The 26,455-nt window shown below is 39.4% G+C and overlaps 1 protein-coding gene and 1 pseudogene across 1 annotated transcript; one reads left to right on the top strand and one right to left on the bottom strand.

Annotated features, from left to right (window-relative positions):
* Positions 1-488: 488 nt before the first annotated feature.
* On the bottom strand, positions 489-7,045 carry LOC114564657 (histamine N-methyltransferase). Its single transcript, XM_028592135.1, has 7 exons — positions 6,984-7,045; positions 6,708-6,850; positions 3,101-3,153; positions 2,266-2,373; positions 1,875-2,005; positions 1,212-1,305; positions 489-1,069 (listed from the first exon to the last, which is right to left on the bottom strand). The coding sequence occupies exons 2-7, from the start codon at positions 6,839-6,841 to the stop codon at positions 717-719; spliced, it is 873 nt and encodes a 290-aa protein (XP_028447936.1). The 5' UTR covers positions 6,842-6,850; positions 6,984-7,045; the 3' UTR covers positions 489-716.
* Positions 7,046-16,014: 8,969 nt separating this feature from the next.
* LOC114563676 (scavenger receptor cysteine-rich type 1 protein M130-like) lies at positions 16,015-24,536 on the top strand (annotated as a pseudogene).
* Positions 24,537-26,455: the final 1,919 nt, after the last annotated feature.

Here is a 26,455-nt window from a genome sequence, read left to right as displayed (position 1 = left end):
GTGTAGTAAATTTACTGGAAGAAATGAAGATAGAAATAGTCCGGCACATAACACCCTGCTAAAACACATGCTGTTTTCATGCTTCGGTTTTTGTGCAGACAAACAAATTATAAAGTGTAAATAAGTAAGCTTTGGAGATGCTGGTATATGTGGATTTGATTACCTTTGGAAAGAGCCAGACTTCCCCCTGCTTCCAGTCTGTATGCTGAGCTAAGCTAACCAGCTGCTGCTTAAGCTTCCTATTTACTGTACAAGACAAGACCAGAGAGTGGCATCAATCCATCATCAAAATGACACATTATTCCACCAATTTACTCTAACTGGCAACTCAGTTGTTGTATTGGACAAGTTTGGATGGAAAAAAGATAAATACAAAGCAAATCTTCTCATGTGATAGAATTTGATTTAATTAATTACACTCATTTACAGATGATATTAAACTTGAAATATCTCTTTAGTTAACAAACTGAAAAGGTTTCCAAGGTTACTCAAATGCTACTGGATTTTCCCGATGATGTGTGATGTGTTGTGTAATGTGATGTGTGTAATGTGGAAGTGATTTTAATCAGCCAATAGCAACTGGTATTTATCATTTTGGTAAACATACTGAGTAAATGAGGTGAATGCAACAGCACATGGTAAACTTGATTTTAGCAAATATGCTGCACTTCAGCATATGGCAAGGTAAAGTAAAGTCAAGACTGTACAGTACATACTCAAGCATAAACAAGTATGCAGTTCATATTACTGTTAAATAATACCCTGCCATCTTTTTCAGTGCTGCACTTGTTTCTGAGAAGTTCTAACATGCCTGCTCTGATCTCTGGGGAGAAAGACTGGTAGAAGTTATCGTTCGCTGTCATGTAATTCAGCAGACGTTTACCAGTCTGGCTGCTTGGATTGAAGCACTCAGTGATGTCGAAGCTGTTGGGAATCACGTGCTCCTCATATTTCAGACCCTGGTTCTTCAGGCAGGCAATTACCTCTCCTGATGAGCGGTATTCTTGGATGGTGTCGACACAGAGATCCTTCTTGTATGTCTTCCACAGGGTGTCCCAGCCACCGTTAGCTGCATATTGTGAGATTAAATACATTAATTCCAGAAGAAATATATTGGCAAACAGAGTGATCCATGTCTTTACTTTTTAGTTAAGACACAGGTTAAGAGGAAGAAGGACAAAAAGCAGTATGGAAAACTTAGTTCTACTTACCTGCTTCATTGATGATCATAAGCCTGCCATTGTTCTTCAGAAGGCTATGGTAGAACTTGATGGTGTCAGCGAGGTTATCCACATAGTAGATCATCTGTTAAGGAGAGAGTTGTGGGGAACCTTTAATTTAACCTTTTGGATTGAAGTTTGCATCCACTCAAACCTACAGTTTGAAGTGTCTTCTAGTCACTGTAGCTGTGTCATGGAGATTTAGGCTATGTCAGAGGATACAGTATATATGATTATTTATAACACTGATCTTGTCCACTTTTGTTTGGCAGAAAAGGTTCTGCTGATTTGCTCCACAATGAATTCAAGCAGCAGCTGAGTGAGGACTTATTCTATTGACTATTTTTACCATGTTTTATTGTCTATGCACATTGTAAAGCACTTTGTGACCTTGTCTGTGAAAAGCGCTGTATAAATAAAATGTACTTACTTACTAACTTACTTACTTAGTTGGGAGTTAAATAAATGTCATTGCATACACAAAGTAAGACTGACATTCTACCAACAGTTCACAGTAATCTTAAATCTGCCTCACTTTAACCCAGGACAACATGGAGCGAACATGCAAAGTTCAAAGGCCAGAAAGTGAACCCAAAATCAACTTGTCATGTCATAATTTTTAAATTGAATGTCCAAAAAGCAAACTTATAATACCTGAATCATGTGTATGAAGTCAAAAGTCTTTATGTCTCCTTTTTCTTTGACTTGCCTCTCATAGTCCTCACTGTGCATGATATACCAAGCAAATGGGATCGTCTGAAGGTTGGTGGTCTTTGCTACCAAAGCTAAAAGTTGGACATAAAGAAACAGAGAAAGCTAAATAAACACAAAACAGTTTATGACAACATTTTATATAACAAACCTAATGACCTAATTGCAGATTATGATCAGGTGAAGAAGACAAAGAAAAAATACAAATCTAAAAGTGATAAAACAACCTTTCACTGTGTGGCATTCTGAATTGTTGATCAAGAAAAATACAAATCTAGAATTTATGACACAAAAACATACTGTATTACTGTGTGGAGTTCTAAATTGTTGATACCTTTGAAGTTGTCTGTGAGCTGAGAGCTGCCCTCTACAATGTCAGCAGTAATCGGGACAGCAGGAAATGTAGACTGTAGTAGAGTGAGCATCTGGGCATCAATTTCCCCTGGAATAAAACAGGAAGTCTTTAGACTTTGAAATCCTACTGCCTCAGTGTAATGCTGTTTCAACGTAAAAATCTCATGCACCAAAAGGTATTTGTTAGGAATAAATGTGTATGAGGATTAAGTAGTCTGACTCAGTCATATCAGAGTTACAGTCTTTTTAGGACACAATTCCTCCTTGTGTTTGCCCAGTTAGTGTTTCCTTGCTGAACTACAGTAACAGAGTAACACAAAGAGGGAACTTTGTAAAAAAAAAAAGACTGCAAGTTTGGATGCATAAGTCATATTAGCTGCCTTTGAATGTATTTTTTCACATCACTTACACTGAAAGCACATCTCTTTAGTTAGTATGAACAGAAGGAATGATTACAGCAACAAAAAACTGAATCAATGTTCATATGGGCAGCTTTGATACATTGATAAACTCCGTACATCCTGTATATAAATAGGACATTTACTATATGTAGATTTGCATAGTTCTTGATTACAGCAAATCTGACTTTTGTGGAAAATTAAGTCAAATTCACTGGTTATTTTTTTTTAAATCATGAAACAGTATATTTCCCTCTGGTCTTTAAAAAAAATGCTTATTTTAACACATAGATCACATAATAATGCAATCTTTTGCTCTTGATCTTTACCTTCACGCACTACAGTTAGTAACTTAGCCAAAACTACTTCTACAAACCACAACATGTGTTCAAACAGTCACCAGTTCTCATCACATACCTCCACCGCTTCCAACACCAAGAACATCCAGACTGCTTTTACCTGCTCCAATTCTGCATGAGAGATGGAAAATAAAAAATAGAAAAATAAATGCCATGTATTACCCAATTAGCACTTAACTCCTTAACACTCCTGTAAAATTAGCCAAAAAACGCCTATCCAAGGCATACCCAAAGTAAATTGGAAGCTGTTCTTGAACCATTTCTTCTACATGCATGTTTATGGTTTCTTTTGAAGGGTAACACTCTCAGGCTTCTTCTCCAGCAGTTAGGATCACTGTAAGTGCTATTGGCTTTGAGTAATAGAAGTTTGAATATACTGGAAAATAATGATTTTATGTCCGCCTGAATTCTTTTTATAGAAAAATGCCTGTAGATGATTATTGCTGGAGCTTATTAGCCTGAAAACACAATGGGGCTGTAGCAAGAAGTCTGACCTAGTCCCAGTTGAAATCTCATAACAATATCTCTCATAAAATGTATGAGATTTTTTGTATGGGTATATGTCTAGGCGTTTCCGAAAACGGACATTTGGTGACCCTAAAAGGACCCTTGGTAACGATGGTCACATACCTACTACTAAAAAGACTTCTACCCTTAAACACTTGAAATTACATTCATCATTCAGGGCTCTATTGAAAGGTTACATTATGACGTATCCTATCCCATATCCAGAATCACTATCAGTATTTCTGACACAGAGTAACAGAAACATAAACACAATAAATTGCAGTTTTGTAACTTTGTGTGTAAAAAAAGTCAAAACAAGTGGTAAGGTGTAAAAGTACTGTATTAAAGGTAACACAATGTTTATGTAATAACTAAAATAGGTTTCATTATGATGTTGATTAATACCAATAATTTGGCAGTTTATTGGCCTGATTGCTGATATTTTTTACTTTAAAACATTCTGCATTCTTTTTAAGAAAAACAATATAAAACATTTAAAAAAAAATAGTATCTCACCCCTTAAGTCTAATAATGCACACCACTTAGTAATTATAGTTAGAGACTTATATGGAAAGCACATATCAATCCTGCTGCTGTATAGAAAGAGGAAATGGTGGAAATCTAAACACCCAGATGATCTGCTTACCTATCAGTCTCTTCTTTCCTCCTTTGCTGCCTCTATTTCTGCAGCAAAAAGCTCTTTTTATCAAACCAAAATTGAATCCTCTTTCTCGAACCCCCAAAAACTTTTTTTCCATCTTCTCTAACCTCCTAGATTCCCCCAGTCCACATCCTCCCTCCTACCAACCCACTTTGTCAACTACTTTGTAAAAAAGATAGATAACATACACTCTTCATTCTCCACCACACCTCCTGACATCACTTTGGCATCCATCACATCCAGTACTCTATCCTCTTTCACCCCTCTATCTCCAAATCAAATTCTTACTTTGATTACCTCTGCCTGCCCAACCACCTGTCCCCTTGATCCTATCCCTTCTCACCTTCTCCAGTCTATTGCTCTTGACCTTCTTCCTTTCCTCACCCATCTCATTAACATCTCCTTGTCAACTGTCTGTTTCCCTGATGCCCTCAAAGAAGCAAGAGTGACCCCACTACTCAAAAAACCAACACTCGACTCCTCTGAGGTAAATAACTATAGACCCGTCTCCCTTCTTCCATTTCTATCTAAAACTCTTGAGCGTGCCATATATAATCAACTCTCTGCCTATCTCCATCAGAACAACCTTCTTGATCCCCACCAGTCTGGCTTCAAGGCTGGTCACTCAACAGAAACTGCCCTCCTTGCTGTCACTGAGGAGCTTCACATTGCTAGAACAACCTCTCTCTCTTCCATCATCATCCTTCTGGACCTTTCTGCTGCCTTTGACACAGTGAACCACCAGATCCTCATTTCGACACTCCAGAATCTGGGTGTCTCAGGCTCTGCGCTGTCATTGCTCACATCTTACCTGGCAGACCGAACCTACCGAGTAACTTGGAGGTTGGATCTAGCTCAGAACCTTGCCCACTCAAAACTGGGGTTCCTCAGGGATCAGTCCTGGGTCCCCTCCTCTATTTCCCTGTACACCAACTCTTTTGGGTCTGTCATTCAGTCGCACGGCTTTTCTTATCACAGCTACGTAGATGACCAACTAATTCTCTCCTTTCTGGAGTCTGAAACTCAAGTAGCAGCACGTCTCTCGCCCTGTCTGACTGACATTTCTTCTTGGATGTCCACACACCATCTGAAACTCAACCTTGACCTAGATTGAGCTCATTTTCCTTCCAGGGAAGGGCTCTCCTACCGAAGACCTGACTATAACAATTGACAACTCTGTGGTAGTCCCCGCCCAGACTGCTAGAAATCTGGGTGTGACACTTTATGACCAACTCTACTATACTGCCAACATTGCTGCAACTACCCAATCGTGTAGATACATGCTGCATAACATCAGAAGGATACGTCCCCTTCTAACGCAGAAGGCGGTTCAGGTTCTGGTTCAGGCTCTAGTCATCTTACATCTAGACTACTGCAACTCCCTCCTGATTGGCCTGCCTGCATGTGCCATCCGACCCCTGCAGCTCATTCACAACGCAGCAGTACGGCTTGTCTTCAACCTCAAACTTCAACCAAGTTCTCTCACACTACACCGCTCCTCCGCTCTCTTCACTGGTTACCAATTGCTGCCCGCATCCGCTTCAAGACACTAGTACTTACATACAGGGCCACGAACACATCAGCCCCAGCTTACATCCAGGACATGGTCAAACCATATACTCCAACCCGCCCACTTTGCTCTGCATCAGCCAAACTGCTTGCTGCCCCCTCACAGCGAGGAAGAACTAATCACTCAACAAAATCCCGACTGTTCACTGTCCTGGCTCCCAAATGGTGGACTGAGCTCCCTATCGACATCAGGATGGCCGAAAGCCTACACATCTTCCGCCGAAGGCTAAAAACACATCTCTTCCGACTACACCTCGGATAAAAAAAATAAAAAAATAAAAATAAAATTCTTGAACCTGCACTTTCATATGTCTCTTTGTAGCTTTGCTTATTTAAAGCTAATGTACTTGTACTTGTACTACTTGTTGTCTGGAGTTTGAACCTTCACAGTTGAAAGCACTTAATTGTAAGTCGCTTTGGATAAAAGCGTCAGCTAAATGACATGTAATGTAATGTAAAAGGACTTTACATTCATCAAATGAGAAAGTACAGTACATCCTAGTAAGAATCCATCATTACTCTGTACACTGTACAGAGTGCCCTAAAATCTGTACAATATTCAAATTCATTTAATCATTCAAAAAGCCATCAACAACAAAAATCATATCAGAGTTGGAAAATGTTGACCATTTTGAGTTTTGACCAACACAAGGGCCCTTAATGTATCTGTTACTGCAGCACTACTGCCAGTGTTGTACTTGAATGAAATTATAGGCAATATCATCTCCCTTTGAATTTACATTTTTCAACTTTTTTCCAAAAAGAAGTCATGAAGTAAGAACTAAGTCAATGAGCTAAATGATCTCTATGTCTTCAAACTGCACAAAAAGACAAAAAAGGCACCCACAACCCATAGTAAGTCTGTGTGAGTATTATAAATAGTTAAAAGATTAAAAAACAAGTACAGTGTAGCACTTTTTTCTTGTACCTTTTAAATTCTCCTGGCAGGATGTTGTGAACACACTGGAGAATGGCCTCATGCTCTCCCGAATGTTCCAGGTAGAACTGAAAGCTTTGGACAGAACTGCCCTCATAACAAGTCTGCTTTGATTCTGCAGCCATGACTGATTCCTGCAATGCATTCCACACAGCAGTTGGAAAATGAATCATTGCAATGATTTATCCTTGAAAAAACAACTAAAAAATAACTTTTACTCCCATGGTAAGCATCAATCATGCATTGTTATAAGTATTCAACAATTACCTTGAATATCTACAACTCTTAAGTTGTAGAGTTACTCTCTCCTTACACAGGCTGGCTGGCTGTCCTTATATTTGCTTTTATTGAGTAACTCTTGAAAATATGAACTTTGGATTTGCCTGACAGAGCCAACTGCAACTCTGCTGTCAGATTCCTATGGTGTATTCCATTGGCGGTTGTGAAATCAGCCCTATCAGTGTTTACAGGAATCTTATTACATTTTTAACCCTCATGTTGTCCTTGGGTCCAATTTCACCCATTTTCAAAATGTCAAAATCAGAAATATGTTTTTTTTTATTTCTTTTTTTTTATAAAAATTACCCAAAAATTAGATGGATTCCATACAAAGCTCTTCACACGTACAAATCATGATCACTTCCTTTACTGAATTTTGTATGTTTTATTCAAGTTTTAGCATTTAAAAAAAATTGAAAGTTTTTAAACTGTATTCGGACTAAACTTTGACTCTCTGATTATCCATCAACATACGTTCCTCTAATATTAGTCTAAATATTTCATAATTTCTGCTTTTTTAACTCAAAAATTAGGTATCATTTCCTACAAATAAGGATTATTGTCCATTAATTCCAAAATAAGTGTAAACCTAGAGGTAATAGCTTACGTGTTAGTGGTGCTTGGTGGTTGGGTAACAAAAGCATCAAAAATGTTTAAAAAAGCGACAAAAACATAGAAAAAAAAGAAAGAAGAAAGGAATATAAATGTCAGAAAAAGCGTCAAAAAGGTGTTCATTTTTCATTTTGATCCGGGAGGACAACAAGTGCATGGTCGACGGGAAGACAACACAAGGGTTAAATGTTTAGTTAAACTTAGTTAGTTTGTGTATTATCCTTTCGGAAAATCCTGCCGTGTCTGTAAGATGAAAAGGTATGAAAATGTCAAAACATTTGTGAAAAGTCACACTAAAAAATTGGTTTGAAAATAATCCAGACTATATCCGAGTTAACTGCTGCTTCTTATTTTTGTATATTTAGTTATATAAAGCACTTTGTGATACAATGAAAAACAATGTACTTCAGTACAGAACAGGAGTAAATATATAGCTGTAAGAAGCATTTCAAATGTTGGTGGGACAATTTATTAGGGGCACATTTTTAACAGAGTAGATAATTTCCTGTATTCTGGTGCCTTTTAACGCGTGGTTTGACTCTTGTATCTGCCTATAACAGCATGAGAACTCTTGTCTATATGACCATGGACTGAGACTGACTGACAAGGTGACATGGACAGAAGACACTGACACAGCATTTACTCAGCTCAGACCACCAGATTCAAACAAATGATTTAAACAGACTGTAGATGAAAAATACATCATGTTATTTTAGCATTAGGCAAGAAAATTAAATTAGAAGGGGTGTCTCTGTGTCATTGCAGACCATGCCGCCGATGAAAAATGGTTAAGTATGACCCCAATTCTTTGATTCATGTGTATGACTTGCAAATCCCAGATAAGAATCCTTGAGCAACAGATCAGACTCTGCTCGAGTGAGCACACACATTTATAGGCTACTGCATGTTCAGGGCCAGATACAGGTTTTGAGAAAAGACAGTTGTGCAATTGACACACAACTGCCAGATAATCTGTATAGATAGCATTTTACAATGAATGATATGGTTTTGCATGTTTTGCAAGCTGAGGATATACAGATGTTAAAAAGAAGTAAATACAGGGCTTGGGTGTAGGCTTGTAACAATTATTAAATAATTGTCTAACTGCAATTTATTTACATAATCACGGTTATTTTATATAACCGCAATTAAAGCATGGGGAGCATTTTTTAATACAAAAATGACAATAACACACTATTGTTTGGATCCATCAAACGCATTTGCAATACAGGTGTAGCATCACCAAACAGTAACGTTAGCAAGCATACAATGGATTTCTAGCAGAGGACACCCTACCTGCCAACATTTGGTTTTCAAAATCTGGGAGATTTGAAAACGGCGGTGCGACCGAGGGTGGGGGGGGGGGGGGGGGGTTACTGTTAGTCAAATACACATATCCACACGTTCCCTAAATTCAGCTGAATCTCCCGATATAAGCCACGCCCATTTACGCTTATACTTTTATGCGCAAAAAATCAAGCTTTATCGTAAACATACTTTTTCTAACTCCTCCGAGACCGTAAGAGCGATCTGCACGGAACTTGGTACGTAGCATCTCCAGACCGACCTGACAAAAAGCTATAATGAAAAATTTTATTGGATGAAAATTGCACAAATTACGCACAAACAAATTTGTGCGGCTAGTTATGAAAACACAAACTTTGCCATATCTCGGCCAAAATAGATGCTATCAAAGCCAAACTTTTGATTCTTGTTTGCCATGACCCTCTGGGCCTCCAAAATCTTTTTTACGAAAATTGCCAGTAGGAGGTGCTAAAAGTACAAAAAGTTTATCTCTCATGAATGGCTCATCCGATTTTTACGAAATTTTGAGGGTACCATCAAGGCCCACTCCTTAGGCCATGCCTGCAGTGGGCTACTGATTGGTCAAAGTGGGCGTGGCCTATGGGACCCAGGTTTGGATTCACCACTTACACTAATGTGAGCAACTTTAAATTTACAGTGTAGATGTACAACGGCTCATGGATCTAACATACCAAAAATTACATATATGGACCACTAGGTGGCGCTATAATGACGTAAAACATGTTTTGGCCTATAACTCCCACATTACACATTGCTTATTAGAAAACCTTACATCCACGTGTTCCTTTAATCGAGCTGAATCTGTTGATATAGGCCATGCCCATTTCCGCTAAGAAGTATTTACCCAATATTGCGCAATGCGCAAAACCAACTTGACCGTTGACTGTTGAATTTTGCTACGTAAAACTATGCGCAATTTACGACCAAACTAAATTTCGTAGCTAGCTACAAAACACAAACTTTAGCATGTCTCAGCCAAATGAATAGGTATCAGAGCAGAAGTTGGTATTATTATTTGACATCCCACTCCGAGGTTCTGTACCAAATGTGGTGAGGATTGGCCATTAGGGGGTTCTATAATGAACGTAGATGCGTTTTGGCAAATAACTCAATTTAAATGGGAAATTTGCAATGGCAATATCTCTGCCGAAGTAAATGCTATCATCACAAAACTTGAGATTTTGGATCGACATGCCACTCTGCGGCTCTATACCAGATTTGGTGATGATCGACCTTTAGGGGGCGCTATAATTGGGGTAGAAGCGCTATAGTCAGCGACCAGTTTTGGCCCTTTTACTCAATGTTAATGGGATATTTGCTAGAGGTGTGAATCTTTATTGATCTCCCGACTCGATAGGATGCATCACGATGCGTCAAATAAATTTTTCTATTAAAGCCATATAGGATATTTAATTAATACCTTTTCAAGCTTCAAAAACAAAACATTCTGCTGTGCTCTAATACTAAATAAATTGGATACATAAAACTACTGCACTGAGCACATGGCACTTCCTGAATGTGCAAAACATAACAGAATATTGTTTCTTCTTCTTTCTCTGCATTTCCCGGCCGCATCCTGCTGCGTCCTGCTGCATCCGCAGCATCCACCCATGCTCTGCAGTGCCACGTTACATCCCGCAACGCCCTGCTGTGATGTTCCTATGCACAGAGTAGTCAGGATCCGGTATAGGAGACTGCACTACTCAGTATGACACAATGTGCCCTGCTATGACATGAACTTCCACGATAACCTTCGAAGTCACTGTGACTTCTAATGTGACTATTATCACCACTGTTCATCACGCACCCAACCGGCCCGTCAGACACCGCCTACCAAGAGTCTGGGTCTGCCGAGGTTTCTTCCTAAAAGGGAGTTTTTTCTTGCCACTGTCGCAATAGCCACTGCTAATGCTTGCTCTTGATTTGATGCATTAAATTTTTTCTTAATTTCATCACCTCTAATATGTGCAACGACAATGAGACCTTGCAGCTCACACCTCTTGATATTTCCTGATGTTTGCCTCCCGCACTCAACATACTAATTATACTAACGCATTAATAATGGCTCAACCTGCCTGGCTATCATGCTAACAGAAACCACAGTCCTATAATCTGTAATCTGTCAGCAAACTTCTTACCAAATAAAAGGTTTATCAGTTTCACAGAAATGCAGTTCAGAGAATCTGCTACAGAGTGTTTAACCTTCATCCTACCAATAATAAAGTACTGTAAGAAACCATCAGAGCAAAATGTTATTTCTTCTCAGAACATTAATTATGTAATACAAGTCATGTGAAAATAGATTTTTATTAATTTAGGAAAGTTACGGTTAATTTGCATTATGTGTAAAATGAAAATAAATACCTTTGTTTAATATAGGATTCAGCTTTTATCCCAAAATACAATCCACTTTAAAAGCTTATTTATCATCCTTTGATTCTGGTATCATCGTTTTCAGTCATTTCAAGTGAACATTATTTGTGATCTATTAATATGGTGAAAGCAACTACTATAAAATAATTTACAAGAAAAAAACAATTTTTATTTTGTCTTTCAATACAAAAGTAGAGAGAGACCTTGGTCAAAATAAAGGTTGAATAATTGTAATTTTAATTTAGATTTTACAATTTTCATGTCTCATTCTGATAGTGTGTTCCCATGGCAAACATGAACTAAGTAAATAGTTACATATATTAAAACTTCACCCAACTGCGAATTGAGTGCTTTTTGCAAAAAGCACTAATTAAAACAGAAAACAATGATTTATTAGCCTGACAAGCCAGACCCACATGAGACCCCCAGATGTAGGGTCTGGGAACTCACCATTGACGGAGCTCGATCCGAGGGGCGGGATAAACGGTTGTCTTTCAAATTCACTCTGCACGTAATAGGATAGTGCTACAACCAGGCAGAGCAACGAAGAAGGTAGCGGAGCTAGTTGATAGATTAAACTTTTGCCGTATCCGGTCGGCAAAACCCCGAACACATCTTCCTTTTTTAAGAATGATTTCTGTGCTGTTCATTGATCAAAGAAAAGCTTAACTCCAAGTCTTCCAGAAGTCCGCTGTTCCCAGCAGCAGCAGCCATAAGCCCCGCCCACCAACTCTATACACAATGTGATTGGCCTGACCAAAATTTGGTTTTTGCAGCTTGAAAGTCAACGGAGAGTGCCTAGACTCCCCCCTGGCTGCCAAATAAATTTGCTGCCACTAGTGGGAGTCTAGATTTCTAGGCTAATGATTTATAGTCATTAGGAATAAATTGATTGATGAAGTCATGAAACACTGGAGTGATAGAATAAAGCACCTGTGAGATATGTTAAAAGGTTTACCTCTGGGGTTTGCAGGTTAATCTTCTTTAATAAAACAATTTAACAAAGATGCAAGCAGTGACAAAGAGTCTCAAAACCAGTTTTAATCACTACCTTCTGTACGTGAATTTGAAGAATGACTGCATCATGAAACACTTTTATAAGATGTACTCTCTTTTATTAATTATATAACTAATTTGCTGCTACATGCCCATTTGCACTATTGTACCGTATATTGTATACTTTTTAAATAGTGTGTTATGTTATTTGCATTGTATGTATTTTTGATGTAAAAGCCGAAGAAAATTTTCCACTGAGGTGGACAATAAAGTTGATCAAATATAATCTGCTTAGCTAGGAAAACCTCATCAGATACATAAATGTCTGTCTACTTTATAAGGTTAAGCACGGGTCAACTCTTCCTCTTCTGTCTGGGTTCATTAACTTCAAATCTACCGCAAACAGAGTGACTCAAAGTGCAGCTAGGGGGGAAAAACTGCATTTAGCCTTTAGAGCGTCAGTGGAATTCAGTACCACAGTTAATCAGAGAGTCATATTATTCATTTAAGTGTAAGAAGATTGTTTATTGAAAACTAACAACCTCAACACTAATGCTATTTTAAGTTTGAACAGTATAAAATGCAGTGTTATCCTAAAAACAATGTATAGACCTGCTCTCTTTTCTTTTTATGGATGTTTATGGGCGACAGCAAAGAGCCTTTGGGCCCTACATTGGTATGTAACCCCCAGCCAACAACAGCGTGCAGGGTGTGCAGTGCGGTAGCCTCGTGAGACCGTCCTGATCTCGCGAGCTCCAGTTTTCCACTCGCAGATCAGTCTGGCATCTTGAGATAGAGAAAATTTGGAGCCGTTAGCCAAACGACCGGGCCAATCAGCGTTGGTTTTGAGGTGGGTTAGGTGGTGATAGACCGATGGTTTATCCAATCAGCTAACCAGTATTATCAGCCAGCGGTAGCCCTAATTCTGTTAGCCGCTCGCTAATGCTTTTTTTCCCTTGGATCCTTCTTTTGGAATATGGTCCGGGAACCTGAAATGGTGCCTTTTATTCCTAAATTCTTGTTACACAAAAGGCAAATCTCCTTTACCGACATGTTGCTTGCATGCTGAGCTTACGAGCTATGCTTTGCCTGCAGCAGCAGGGGCGGGCTTGTGGTTGTATTTTCATACGCTTTGGGGATCTGATTGGTTGATTTGGCCCGTCTATCACCAACATAGGTGATAGACAGATGGTTCATCCAATCAAATAACCAGTATTCCGCCCCTTCCCAAAAGTTCTCCAACGGAAAGTTCCCAGATGGATATGCCGAGCAAATGCGAAGCAATCCATCTGGCGGAGTCAGGTTAGCAATGCGGTGCAGCCAGTGGCGATTTCTTTAAGACTGCAAGGGAAGAATTGGCTGACTCGATTTCCGTCTCATACATTCCCGTAGCGTCTCAGTGCATTTCCCCGTTGAAGCCTAGCGTCCGTTGACTTCAAAGGGGCTGCTTTGAGCAGTTTTTTTCAGTGCTTTGAAACTAGAAGGTCATTGGATAAATGTTGCGATTATGTCCCGCCCACGGACGCTCAGCGTCTCTGGGGGTCAATGGAGCAGTGGGCTGGCCTAGACGCTGGGCTTCTGCGTGATGATTGGAGGGTCTGTTGAAGGACTGTATCTCCTTTTGATTGACAGCAATTTTGTATTATAAAAAGTCGCCGAAGAGCTCAGCTCAGTCCCATCGCAGATTTTACAAGTCTAGTTGAAAGACAAACTGCTGCAACCTGTTTCTTGGTATTTGCTTGATGAAATTGATAGCCAATTTTCATCATACATTTCATACAATTATACACCACATTCCTTGTTTCAGTTTAACCTAATTCCCACGTTTCATCCTTCGAGTTTGATATCATTTTGTTAGATCGTTTGTTCATTCATTCATTCATACAGTAGGCTAGGCTAGTGTTGTAGGGGTGAACTAGCCAGCTAGCAAACTGGACACGATGGCAGACAATGCTAATATTGTCGACCTGATTTTGGTGAAGCCATTTGAAAGTCTTCCTTATGAGGAGAAACTTAGAATTAAACAACAGGGTTAGATCAACACTTCAGATTGATTTAGTGCAAAAGACAGGGCAAAGTAACAGGTATGTTCAGCTTTCCTGGTATGACAAAGTTAGCTGGCTGTGCTGTGACAAAGAAAATGTACTGCTGGCCATTCCTCTTGATGAAACCTTCCCATTGATATTATAAATTATTATAATAATTATATTATTTATTATTATTATTATATAATTAAAGTATTGCATTACTATTATATATATTATAATATTAACATAAATAAATGGACAATTTGTATGATGTAGACCAAAAATGAGCTTCCCCTCTTTAAATGACCAGCAGCCGCCACTGGGTGCAGCCCATTCTCATTCCCAACCGCTGCTTTCCCCTTCAGCGTCTTATATCGAGGCACAAGTTTAACTGCCACAGACACACAGAAACCAACAGGATGAAGCTATACATTCACTCATAATAAGACACTGTGGCAGCTTCCCGCTGAGGTGTTGGTGTGTTTATTTGTGATTTAGCAACACATTCTCATACCTAAACAACATTATAGGTTGAGTTCCAAAGACTCACAAAATGACGCATATGACCGTTCTATTTACAGCCACACGGTGGAAGTTTAACCTGATGAGCCAGATAGTTTGTAACACAGCATCCAAGAAGCTGTCATTGGAAACTGTTTAAAGAAAGGGCAGGCACTTTCAAAAAATACCTGGCAGGTGATTGGATGAACCATCTGTCTATCACGTCTGCCAAATTTTCTTCAAAACACATTTTCTCCATGTTTTTAGGAATAACATGTATAAATCAGGCTATAGTTGATATATGAACAAGCACATAGGGTTTCTCGACTGTGGAAAAATCATTATCACAATTATTTTGGTCAATATTGAAATCATGATTATTTAACACGATTACTCATTAACCTTTGGTGCAACATTGTAATTGTGATTAAAATTTGATTAATTGCACAGCCCTAAAAACCCCTCTGCAAAAAACTTCAGAATATAGATAGGAATAAAACTGGAAACATTGTTGCATATGTGCTACTGAAGTGAAGATGTATGGCTTAGAGTATGAGAACAAAACCTTTCAAGAGGTGGATTTTAAAATTCCATACATTTTGAAGACACCACAGGGGAATATGTAAGTAAAATTTACCACCATGAAACCCCAGTTGATTCTTTAAATTAAGACAATTATGTTTTGTATTACAGAGTCTCTGAAATGTAATGTTATCATTGTGAACTACTGTATTGCATTTGTGTTCCCCTGGACTGCAGTGTTACACAAGGGTACACAAAGGAAAATACTTTTTATTAAAGTTGTTAGTATTGGGGGGAAGGGGAGGGGTGTTCTGTATCATCTGCTGTAATAGGACTGTTTTGTGTCTTTTGCACTCGTTCAATTGGTTGCTTTTTGGAGATCTTAGAAAAGTATTAACTCAACTGCAAATGCCCAGTCCTATTGTCATCTGAAAGAACTAGTGCACCACCATGGCGTAACTGTTCCCCCAGTTGCATTTCATTTGGCTGTTCACTCAGTCAGTCAGTCAGTCAGTCAGGTGGAGAACGACAACAAAATAAATGGAGAAGTGGAAATGTACCTGAGGGAGGGATATTCTGGTGAAGCTCCACCTCTTCCTGTGTGCAGATATACATTAAGGGCAGCACATATTGGAGACAGACAGACAGAAAGAGGGTCTACCTGGACATGGATCACCTGTTGCTGCTGTTGCTGTTGAGCTCAGGTAAGGCTCTGCTTTAAGGCAAGACACTACAGACAAAAACATAGGTTTTTCATGCACTGGTCAGTTTAGAGATTTTGGGCTATTAAGCAGAGTCTTCTTTCAGACAAGTGGAAAATAGTTATTTTACTACACTTTGTCTCTGTTTCTGTATTTCCTAAATTCACCAAATGTTAGCATTTCATAATGCCTCATTTGCATATTTAAACAACATTTCAAAGACCGTGTAAAACAAAAACATTTAGTGTAAATAATCAACGGGGGGAAGTGTCATGGTGATATCCATTAGTTAAAGTTGTAATCCCTATTCAGCTGTAACGTCTTCAAAATGTATTGAAAAAAAACACATCTTTAAAAGGTTTTGTTTTCATATTATAAACCAGATATCTCCACTTCAGTAGTACATACACCAATGTTTCCAGTTTCATTCCTATATTCTGAAGGTTTTTGCAGAAGGTTTTGTTTGTATATCATTTATAGAGCTGCCGAATTCAAAACTTTTAAAGGCACCAACCGAATTGCCTCCTTAGTATTTGATTTGATTTATTGGGATCTCCATTAGCTGGGCCATAGCCACAGCTATTCTTCCTGGAGTCCATCCAAAACTTGTGCAGCTATACATTGCCGTATTGAGTATTGAGTATCGAAAATGCCTCATCATTCAATACCAAATTTCAATACCTAAGGAGTAAATCTCATCAGCGTCAGTGAGCCAATAAGCATTCAGCATGCTTCTACGAAGATCTAATAATGTTTGTGATTACACGTCAGAGACACGCAGAAAAAACTCTACTTTAGGCACAGAGACAGGCCTCACATAGTAGGAGCTGAAAAATAAATAAAAAGATTTGTGCCATAATGTGTAATGTTGTATTTCTTTTTGTTTGATAAAATTGGTATCAATAAAAGTATCGTTTGGGACTCAGTATCGTAGTCACGGTATTGGTATAAAATTTCTTTTAACAATACCCAGCCCTAATCATGTATAGCCTGATTTATACAACATGTCATTCCTTCATTTCAAAATTTGTTTTTTTTCACTGTTCAGATACCGGTACCAATACTGTGACTTTGATACCGGTTCCTGAACTACCACATTTCGATTTATTTTATTTTTTTTTTATCTCTGTCCCTATACATTTTAATTATGCTTGTTTGTGTTTTGTGTTCCTCTTGCTTGTCGTCACTGTAAATGAGGGCAACCTCAGTGTCTCACGAGTTGAAATAAAGGTAATTTATAAATTGATATTTGCCTATTTAAACATACAATTTCAGAACTTGTAATACAAAAAATTATTGTCTTAATGTAAGTAATCAACTGGGGAAGTGATTCACAGCTTCAGACCAATTTCAAAATAAAACCAATACAATATGAGTTGTTATGAATAAAGGAAGCAGCAAAGCAAAGACATCCTGCAGCGTTATGAAGAACAAATTAAAGTCAAACAACACAGAAATGTGGAAACATGATGCCATTTTGCTTTCAGTTTGATGTATTGTCAGGAGTAGCAGATATATTATGACACAATTGCTACAGATAATATATTTGAATCAGAACATCATTCTATATAAATCTTAATCCAAACATCATAGTATCGTTATATTTATTTCAGGCCCTCCTAGATGTGTGTAGGACGGCTGATTTAACCCGCCAGTCCTCATCAATATAGTGGTATGTGTCACAGTTGTGGTTAGGGCTACACAATATTAGAAAAAACTGACATTTTTGTTTTGATAATTTCTTTCCTGCGATATATATTGCGATATGAAAAAAAGACAAATTTTAACAAGATGACATAAATAGCTCTATTTGGAAATAAATTATTCTGAACTAGGGTAATTTTGTAGGGGAGTGCATCTACATAGAATATAAAAAGGGAACTTTTCTTTTGTGAACCATTCTATGTTGAACTTTAATGCTTTACAAACACCAAAGCAAGTAAGCACTTAGTAATTGAATACACTGGTTGATTCATATGACACCATTGTATTCATATAATAGAGTGTTTCCTCTATGTTGATTTGGAAGTGGCGGCCCGCCATGGCCAAATTTCTGCCGCCGGTATCAGAAACAGGGCAGACGCACATGTAGTCGTGGTTGCGTTTTAACTTTTATAATATAGTGTAGGAGGTTATTGTGAAGTGAATCTCAGTTTTTGTGCTCTGTAGGTTATGTGCATTTAACCACCTCGTGATTTATTCAACACCCCATGTAGCCTACTCATTGGTAACAGCTACAGCTAATATCATTGTGCACTGTAAGTTTATAGGTGCTGCTTTTAGTTCACTTTGTAACTATATTAACCACTGGTGATTCCTATAACATTCATAATTATTAGTAGGCTATAGCTCCTTTATCATTGGCATCATTATACTGCAGCTTAAATTTATATTCTTATTGTATTTATTATTGTTTCTTGTAGGCATGTTTCTTCCTCTAAATTTCAGGTTTTTGTCGCCTAGCAGGGCCTGCTTTGTTTGACTGATAAATTGATCAACACTGATTGTAATCGGTGGTTCGCTGTGCATGCAGACCCTGCATGTCATGCACTAGCAACAAACTGTGTATCTAAGAACACTTAAATCAGTGTAAATTACGTTATATCAGACATAGACTTCTGTTGTAGATGAAGGTTACCGTAACTTAGTTGGGACAGACCCCTTGATTCTTAAGGCCAACTATATTAGCTTAAAACGATGCATTAATCAGGTGATTTATATTGTCTTTGCAGTGAACGTAAAACACTGCCTACTGTAGGTTCACTGCCCATGGAAAAGCATGTTCATCACTGTGTCAGCGGCAGCTACCGCTTACGGTACTTTTCTACACGGGAGAACCTCACTTCCCATAACAAACCACTAACGTTACGTCACATACACACGTTGCCCACATGGCCACCTGACTCAAGGGGGTAGTGTTGACTGGTAACAATCATGTTAAGGAGAACATTGAACATTTCTCTATCAAGCAGCAAAAAAGTTCTAGCGTTAATATTGCACGTCCTGCGATGTGACTATCGCACATTTGCACATTGCGATGTAGCGATGAAACAAAATATTGTGCAGCCCTAGTTCTGGTACCATAATGGCCCCAAAGTTCTGAGACCAGAGAAACCTGGCTGTGCTCCAATCATGCTGCTTTATGCTGATGTTTATCTTCTGATTTTCTCTTTAGGACTCCAGGCTGAAGGAAAACACAACTCAACAGGTAAATTAAAAAAAGAAAAGAAGAAGGGAGAGACTAACTCCGTTCCGGCTGCTTTCTTGGGGGTTCTGTCTTTTTTCGTGGATCAATAAAGCAGAATCAGCAGTCAACTTTTAGTTTAATCTTTTCTTAATTTAATTAACTTCTTCACTCCTGACTTTCTGCTCAGAGTCTGTCAGGTTGGTGGGAGGAGATAGCCGCTGTGCAGGATCACTGGAGCTGAAACATCAGGGAGACTGGAAACAAGTGAGTGACACTCACTGGAACCTGAAGAAAGCAGCGGTTGCCTGTAAAGAGTTGGACTGTGGCTCTGCTGTTTCTGTAGGATGGAGAGAAGAGTCCTCAGACAGATCTGTGTGGAAGATCAAATATGACTGTGTTCAGTCTGGATCTGCTCTGAGGAGTGTGCAAGATTAGATTCCTCGTCCACCATTGTGGATCTCAACTGTTCAGGTAAGCCCATCAGTGACATCATCTTTGACATAATCTATGATAGTTACTGTATGTTCTCAGGTTGACACACATGCACCAGCTAGAATGGCAGCAGACTATCTCCAGCTTTGATGAGCTGCTGTCTCAGTAAATCAGGTGCTGAATGCACCAAGATATATATCTGTTTATGAAGGAGTCATAAGGAGTCCCCTTGGCCAACCACCAACTAGCCTGAAAGAACTCCTCCTTCAGTTTGACAGCTTTCTTGTTTCTACCAGCAGGTTCTTTGGTTGCCAGCGTAACAGGCACCAATGACCTACTAGTCACAACTTTGAGCAGCTTAGCTCAGCTGGGGGCTGTGCAGTATATCCACACCCAACTTCCAAAAAAGGAGAAAAACAGCCCCAGGGATTTTGAGGCAAATTACAATAAATTCAGTTCCGTCTGTAAGGTGAACATCAGGAAATTGAAGGTCAGCTAGGTTTTTATGTTTGTAAGTCTTTATCTCTCTCTATTTTATCTTCTGTCATCTCTCCAGAATCTGTCAGGCTAGTGAATGGGACTAGTCTGTGCTCAGGCAGACTGGAGGTGAAGACTAACAAGTCTCCCCAGCGGTGGTCCTCGGTGTGTGAAGCTGACTTTGACCAGCAGGATGCAGAGGTGGTCTGTAGGGAGCTCGGCTGTGGGGCTCCTTCAGTCCTTCAGGGGGTGCACTATGGAGAAGTGGAAGCCCCAATGTGGACCAAAGAGTTCCAGTGTGGAGGCCAGGAGTCTGCTCTCCTGGACTGTGGAAGCTCAGGCTCAGAAAGAAACGTCACCTGCTCACCTGGCAAAGTAGTTGGACTCACCTGCTCAGGTAGAAGAGGAGCTGCAGCTTTGATTTGGTTAATTCCTGTTCTCCTGAAAATGACATTATTTTAATGAAGACTCTTTTTTTTTCAGAGCCTGTTAGGTTGGTGGGAGGAGACAGTCACTGTGCAGGAATAGTGGAGCTGAAACATCTGGACTGGAGACCAGTGATTAACTATGACATCACCTCAGATACAGCAGCTGCCATCTGTAAACAACTGGACTGTGGCTCTGCTGTTTCTGCAGATGGGAAAGAGGGTCTTCATACAGAGATATGTGGAGGGTCAGCTCTGACTGTGTTCAGTCTGGAACTGTTCTGAGAGACTGTGTAACACCATGGCACTTTCACATCGCCCTGAATCTCACCTGCTCAGGTCAGCCCATCCGTGACATCCTCTATGACAGTAAGGTTTCAATTGTGCTCCTTCCTGTCACTGTGACAGTCAGTGGTTTGGGTATATATACACGTTGCCGCTGATTGGTGATACCACTGACACACCCACCAAACAAAATAAAACTTATCTCAAAGGCAGTAGAACAGCTTTCCGGGAAACATTTTGTTCAACCCGGAAACTGAAGCAAAACGGTGTACACGTTTTCAGACTGAACGCTGTTTCAGCCAATCATCTCTCTGTGGGTCCGCACCATTAACACGCCGGCATACGCCTGCGGGGCATCGGGTAGGCAGAGTTGCATACCATTCAAACTAATAAATACAAATTATTTAACAAATGAATTACCAAATGAATGAATACAAAGCATAGTGTGGCCATTTGTGTTGTGATGCGCTGCTATGCTCACATTAAACATCGTATTCCTGCACTCAGAGAAAAACGAATACATCGGAAAAAACGTAGTAATACTCTTTAGAGCATTCAGAGCTCTGTGGAAATGCCACACCAATTAATGTCAATCTTTCTGTGCTCTCACGATCATTTAAATATTTTAATTTAAAAGAAACAAGAAAACTGAGACAGCTGCTCTTGCAAAACGTTATCAATATCAAAATCAATGATGCTAGGCCTTTACATTATAAATATTTATAATATTTATGAATTTGAAAAAAGTACCACATCTAGTTTGAACTTATTTGCGCTGCTAATGGCACTTTTGCCATAGTGCCGTAATTTATTACATAAACTATTAAAACAAACTTCAACATATCATCACAAATGAAACAGAAATTACTTACATTATTACAATAGGTTGCAGCCGCGCTGCTCTCTCTCCTCTCGTCCATCTGTTATTTTGCCCTGTGATGAATTGTAGGATACTTTGAGTCCACTTTAAAGGGTATAACAATTCTCACTATACATTCAGACAGCACTACAATAGCAGACTATAACAAGTAGTGAGTGCATGATTTAGGACAAATCCTCTGTGTTTACAGATCTGTTTCAGCCTAACATCTCTGTGTCCTCGTCCATGGACGGGGCCTCTGAGGCCCAGCAGCAAAGCTTTCGGGTGTTCAGGGGCTCCACCTTCAACGTCAGCTGTTCCATTCAGCCACAGTACCCAGGAGGCTCCTTCCAGCTCACCTTCACCTCCTTAAACTCAGCACACAACTACACCCAACCAGCTGTTAATCACTCTGCCCACTTCCTGTTTCCTGCTGCAAAGGCTGTCCACCACGGAAATTACAGCTGTGTTTATCACGTCTCTGTTTTATCTCATAACTTCTCCTCCGAGAGCCGTCTGCTCTCTCTCACTGTCTCAGGTAAGCTGACTGTTCACAGGTTTTCAATCAGTTGTACGCACAGTAACATCCATTTTCTATCTGTAAACATGTTACGATGGTGTTTGTACACACAAAATAGGCTAGTACATAATGTGTTGTTATCAACTAGTATTGCCAACAATTGCAAACTTGGCTAGAGTCCCCCACCCTGTTACATGTAATGGTTTTTCCGAGTTGTTCCTGGAGCGCGGTCAACTCAGGTGTAGTCTTGCATTGCCAGACATTCCTCCATAGCGCTGCGGAGGAGCAATCGTCTTAGACGACGCTTAGCGCCAGACAGAACAACGTTTCCTGTGCAAAATAGCCTTGGAAAGGAACTTGTTTCGCTGGAACATGTGTACATTCAAAGGTTTTAGTTGTGCAACAGAAAACTCAGATTGGACAGACAGTCTAGCTAGCTGTCTGTATTTACCCTGTAGAGATCTGGGGAGCAGTTAACCATAGTCCTCATAAATCCAAAACAAAACAAAGAAAGTGGAATGTGTGGGACATCCGTCCGAAATGAGGGACAAGAGGCGGAATTTGCGGCGGCACCTGAATATAGACCAACTGAGGTGTGACGTCAGAAAGGTGGGGAAACAAGTGGGATACACCTGAAAGCAGCATGGAGGAGAACAGAAAGAAGAGTGAGGGTGGCTAAAGGAGGAGATCATTCAAAATGTAAAAGGTTCTGTATATGACATTCAGAACATTAATATAGCAGTAAACAATATATTTGCTATGTAAAGATATAATGGAGTAATGGCGTCCTGAGCAGAGAATTAGTCACACTCCCTCTGTGTGTGTTGTCTGGGGCCCAACTCTTGCTTTGGATGTTTGGTGATGAACCTGTAACAGACCTGCTTCAGCCATTCATCTCTCTGTTTACAGACCTACTGTTTCCACCCAACATCTCCTTGGACGGGGACTCCGAGGCCCAGCAGCAAGGGTTTCGGGTGTTCAGGGGCTCCATCTTCAACATCAGCTGCTTCATTCAGCCACAGTACCCAGGAGGCTCCTTTCAGCTCACCTTTACCTCTTCCAACTCGGCACACAATTACACCATGCCTGCTGTCAATCACTCGGCCCACTTCCTGTTTCCTGCTGCAGAGCCTGCCCACCAAGGAAGCTACAGCTGTGTTTATCACGTCTCTGTTTTATCTCATAACTTCTCCTCTGAGAGCCGTCTGCTCTCTCTCACTATCATAGGTAAGCTGACTGTTTACAGGTTTGGAAAACATGATTTGTCCAAACTGAATGAAAATGATGAGCTGACAACATGTTTCTGGAATGACACTTTGTGTTACACATGTCAACTAGTAACTAAACTTATACAAAGTGTATAAATGGCAACAGCACTGTATACTGTAGGATAGAGCATGTTTGGTTACCAGGATAAAAGCATTGTCACACCAAGGATGTAACAAAAAAACAGGTTGTATCCTTCTCCCTGTGCCTGTATAATCCATCCTCCTTGCCTAGAAAGTTTTTTTCTTGTACAGTATCTCTCTCTTGCGGATTGAAACAGCATGGCTAATCCATTCATTATTTCAGTTTAACTGTTTTAAATTGCACTTGCTGTCACTGTGGTTGATGACAAATGTGCATCAGCTTTGCATATTTGTTGTATCTAGCACAATAAAGCTAACTTGTTGACTGTTTATCACTTTTTCACAGTCCAAAGAAACCACGCTTTGTTCGGAAGTTATTAGCAGTAAGTTTGGCACACTCGTCGGAGCTTAATAATCAGGAAAACAGTTCACAGTCATATGTAGCTTTATAAAATACACATTAAACGTTAGGCAAAATGGTTTCTGACAACTCACTGCTCTGCTCAATAACTTTAGTTTTATCATCACCTCTCTCATGCGATTACCCAGAGGTCAACAGGAAATCAAACTTTCCAGGCGAAAAAATCATAAAAAACATCTATACTTCTGGTCATTAATTCTCTAAAGTAAACAAAATTATAATCTTTGAAATATGCTAGTTATCAATATTTATCAAAATATGCTATCTTATCAATAACCCACAAATTTAAAAATACTAAATAACTGGTGTAAATCAGGCAATTACATCTAAATACATGATACATTTATTCTAATCCTGAGCTCTCAGATCAGGTGCATACATATGCACAAACTAAAATATAAAGTAGCCTACATATAAAGTTTAGTATGTTTAAGAAATAAGTATCCATGTTGATGTAATTTTAGATTTTAGGTTGTGTTTAATAGGATCTGTTGGACGTTTTATTCTGTCTATGTGTTAGACTCATGATGTTGTGTGATGTGATGGGATGTCCATGTGTTTGATCAGATCCGACACTTATCATCAGAGCGGCCCCTGCCGCTGACTCTGCTGTTGGTGAATGCTGCCCTTTATCTTTACTGTAAGGTACTGACACAATGTCTGTTGTTTGGACCCCTGACTGAAATGAAGCACGCAGTCTGTGTTTATTGAGCTGAAGAGAGGTTGATGCAAGAAGTCCCATTTGTGTTCTGTCATGTTTCTCCAGGCTAGCAGGGGACAGAACCTGGGCATGCAGGAGAACATTGAGCTGGATTATTATAACCTGGGTGTGTCTGCACCTGAATGAGGGCCACTAAAGAGGAAGGAGCTCATCTACATCCAGATGGATTTCTGACACACAACCAACCCCAGCTCTTTCCTTTAAACAATAAGGCTGTAATTATAATATTACATTATGTAGCGCCTAAATCTCAACATGAAAAGACCAAAACAACAATGTGTTAGTCTCTTCATACTTTGACTTCCAGTCTGTGGCCCTCCCATCATTGGTTTCTACTGAAGATGTAATCTTTAAAAACACCTAGAATATACAGTTTAACATGAAAACTAGACAGAGGAAGCAGGAGTACAGGAACCAAGCAGCCGGTGACATTTGAAACATCATGTTTGTGAATGAGTATTGCCATTTAGTATACTTTTGCCATATCCTGTCAGAATTACGGCAATCGAGAAAAGCTTTTAAGTTCAGTTAATTGTTTTGCAAAAATGTATTGTCAAGTTTGTTAAATACTGACCAATAAGGGGACCAGACGATTTGCCAAAGCAAATAGAACATGAGCTTTTTAGATTCATCTGGTTCATAGGCAAGGCTAGTGAAACATCTGCAGCCTGTTGCACCAGCTATGTGTAAGTCTCTCTTAGGTTAGGGTCTAAAGTCATTAAATGATACAGTGAAATTAGTTAGTTTGATACTAGTTTCAATGTTTGGTTGCACAATGGAGACGTAAGGTTAATCCTAGTTACTCTGGTATAAAGGCCACGCTAATCAAAATGTTGTCGCAGAGAATGACATTCTCACTTCCAGTGACCAGTCAGGGAAAAGCACTATTATTGATGCAGTGTATTAATGTCCTGTCAGGGTTGTCTCTTGGGCCCAGTCAAAGCCTGTTCACGGAAAGCTTTTAACTCCCCCTGTTTAGCCCCATTGTAGCGAATTTGGTTGCAGTTCCATCAGAGTTCCACTGGGGTGCTGTGAGGAGAATGCAAAATGAATGGGACTCTATGGAGCTTTAGATACAAATTTTCACCTGATTGCTGTTGAGAAATCTCAGATTTGATTGTAGTTTTTGCAAGTTCAACATGGATTATAGGTTCAAAGTTGAATGAACGTAGTACTGCGCCCTTTCTCGATTTCTTTACAGGTTGAGTCGTTGTTGCCCATAACACGCTACCATTCTGCTAATGAATGCTGATTGGTCAGTGAAGGACTGATTACGCCAGAGATCCTGTTTGACAGCATCCAAAGTGGAACCAGAATGACAGAGTGAATATTTCGGCATGGTCTTTAAAACATTAGCAAACCTCTTTCTAGCGTGTATGTTTGATGCCTTGAGAGAGAACAAAGGAAGTTATCAGAACTGCATATAAAGCAGTATCTCTACGATATGTGTATGACGTCATTAATATTTCAAAAGGCTTTTTAGAACAAAAGCGACTAGCAGTGTATATTTTTTTGCTTCCCTTTAAATGCAAATATTCAAATTACTAGACAAAAAAATTATATCCTGAGGAAATTGGATTTTGAGGGGTATAGCTCCATAGAGTCCCATAGAGTTCCATAGAGGGCCCGTGAGTTTCTATAGTGAAACCAGAGGAACTGCAACCAGTTCAGAATGGGGAAGTATCAGGAGAGTGGAACTTCTTCCCTTATTAGAAATTATTTGGCC

The sequence above is a fragment of the Perca flavescens genome, chromosome 11 (genome assembly GCF_004354835.1).
Source record: "Perca flavescens isolate YP-PL-M2 chromosome 11, PFLA_1.0, whole genome shotgun sequence".
NCBI lineage: Eukaryota > Metazoa > Chordata > Actinopteri > Perciformes > Percidae > Perca > Perca flavescens.
This window is presented reverse-complemented; position numbering and strand designations above follow the sequence as displayed.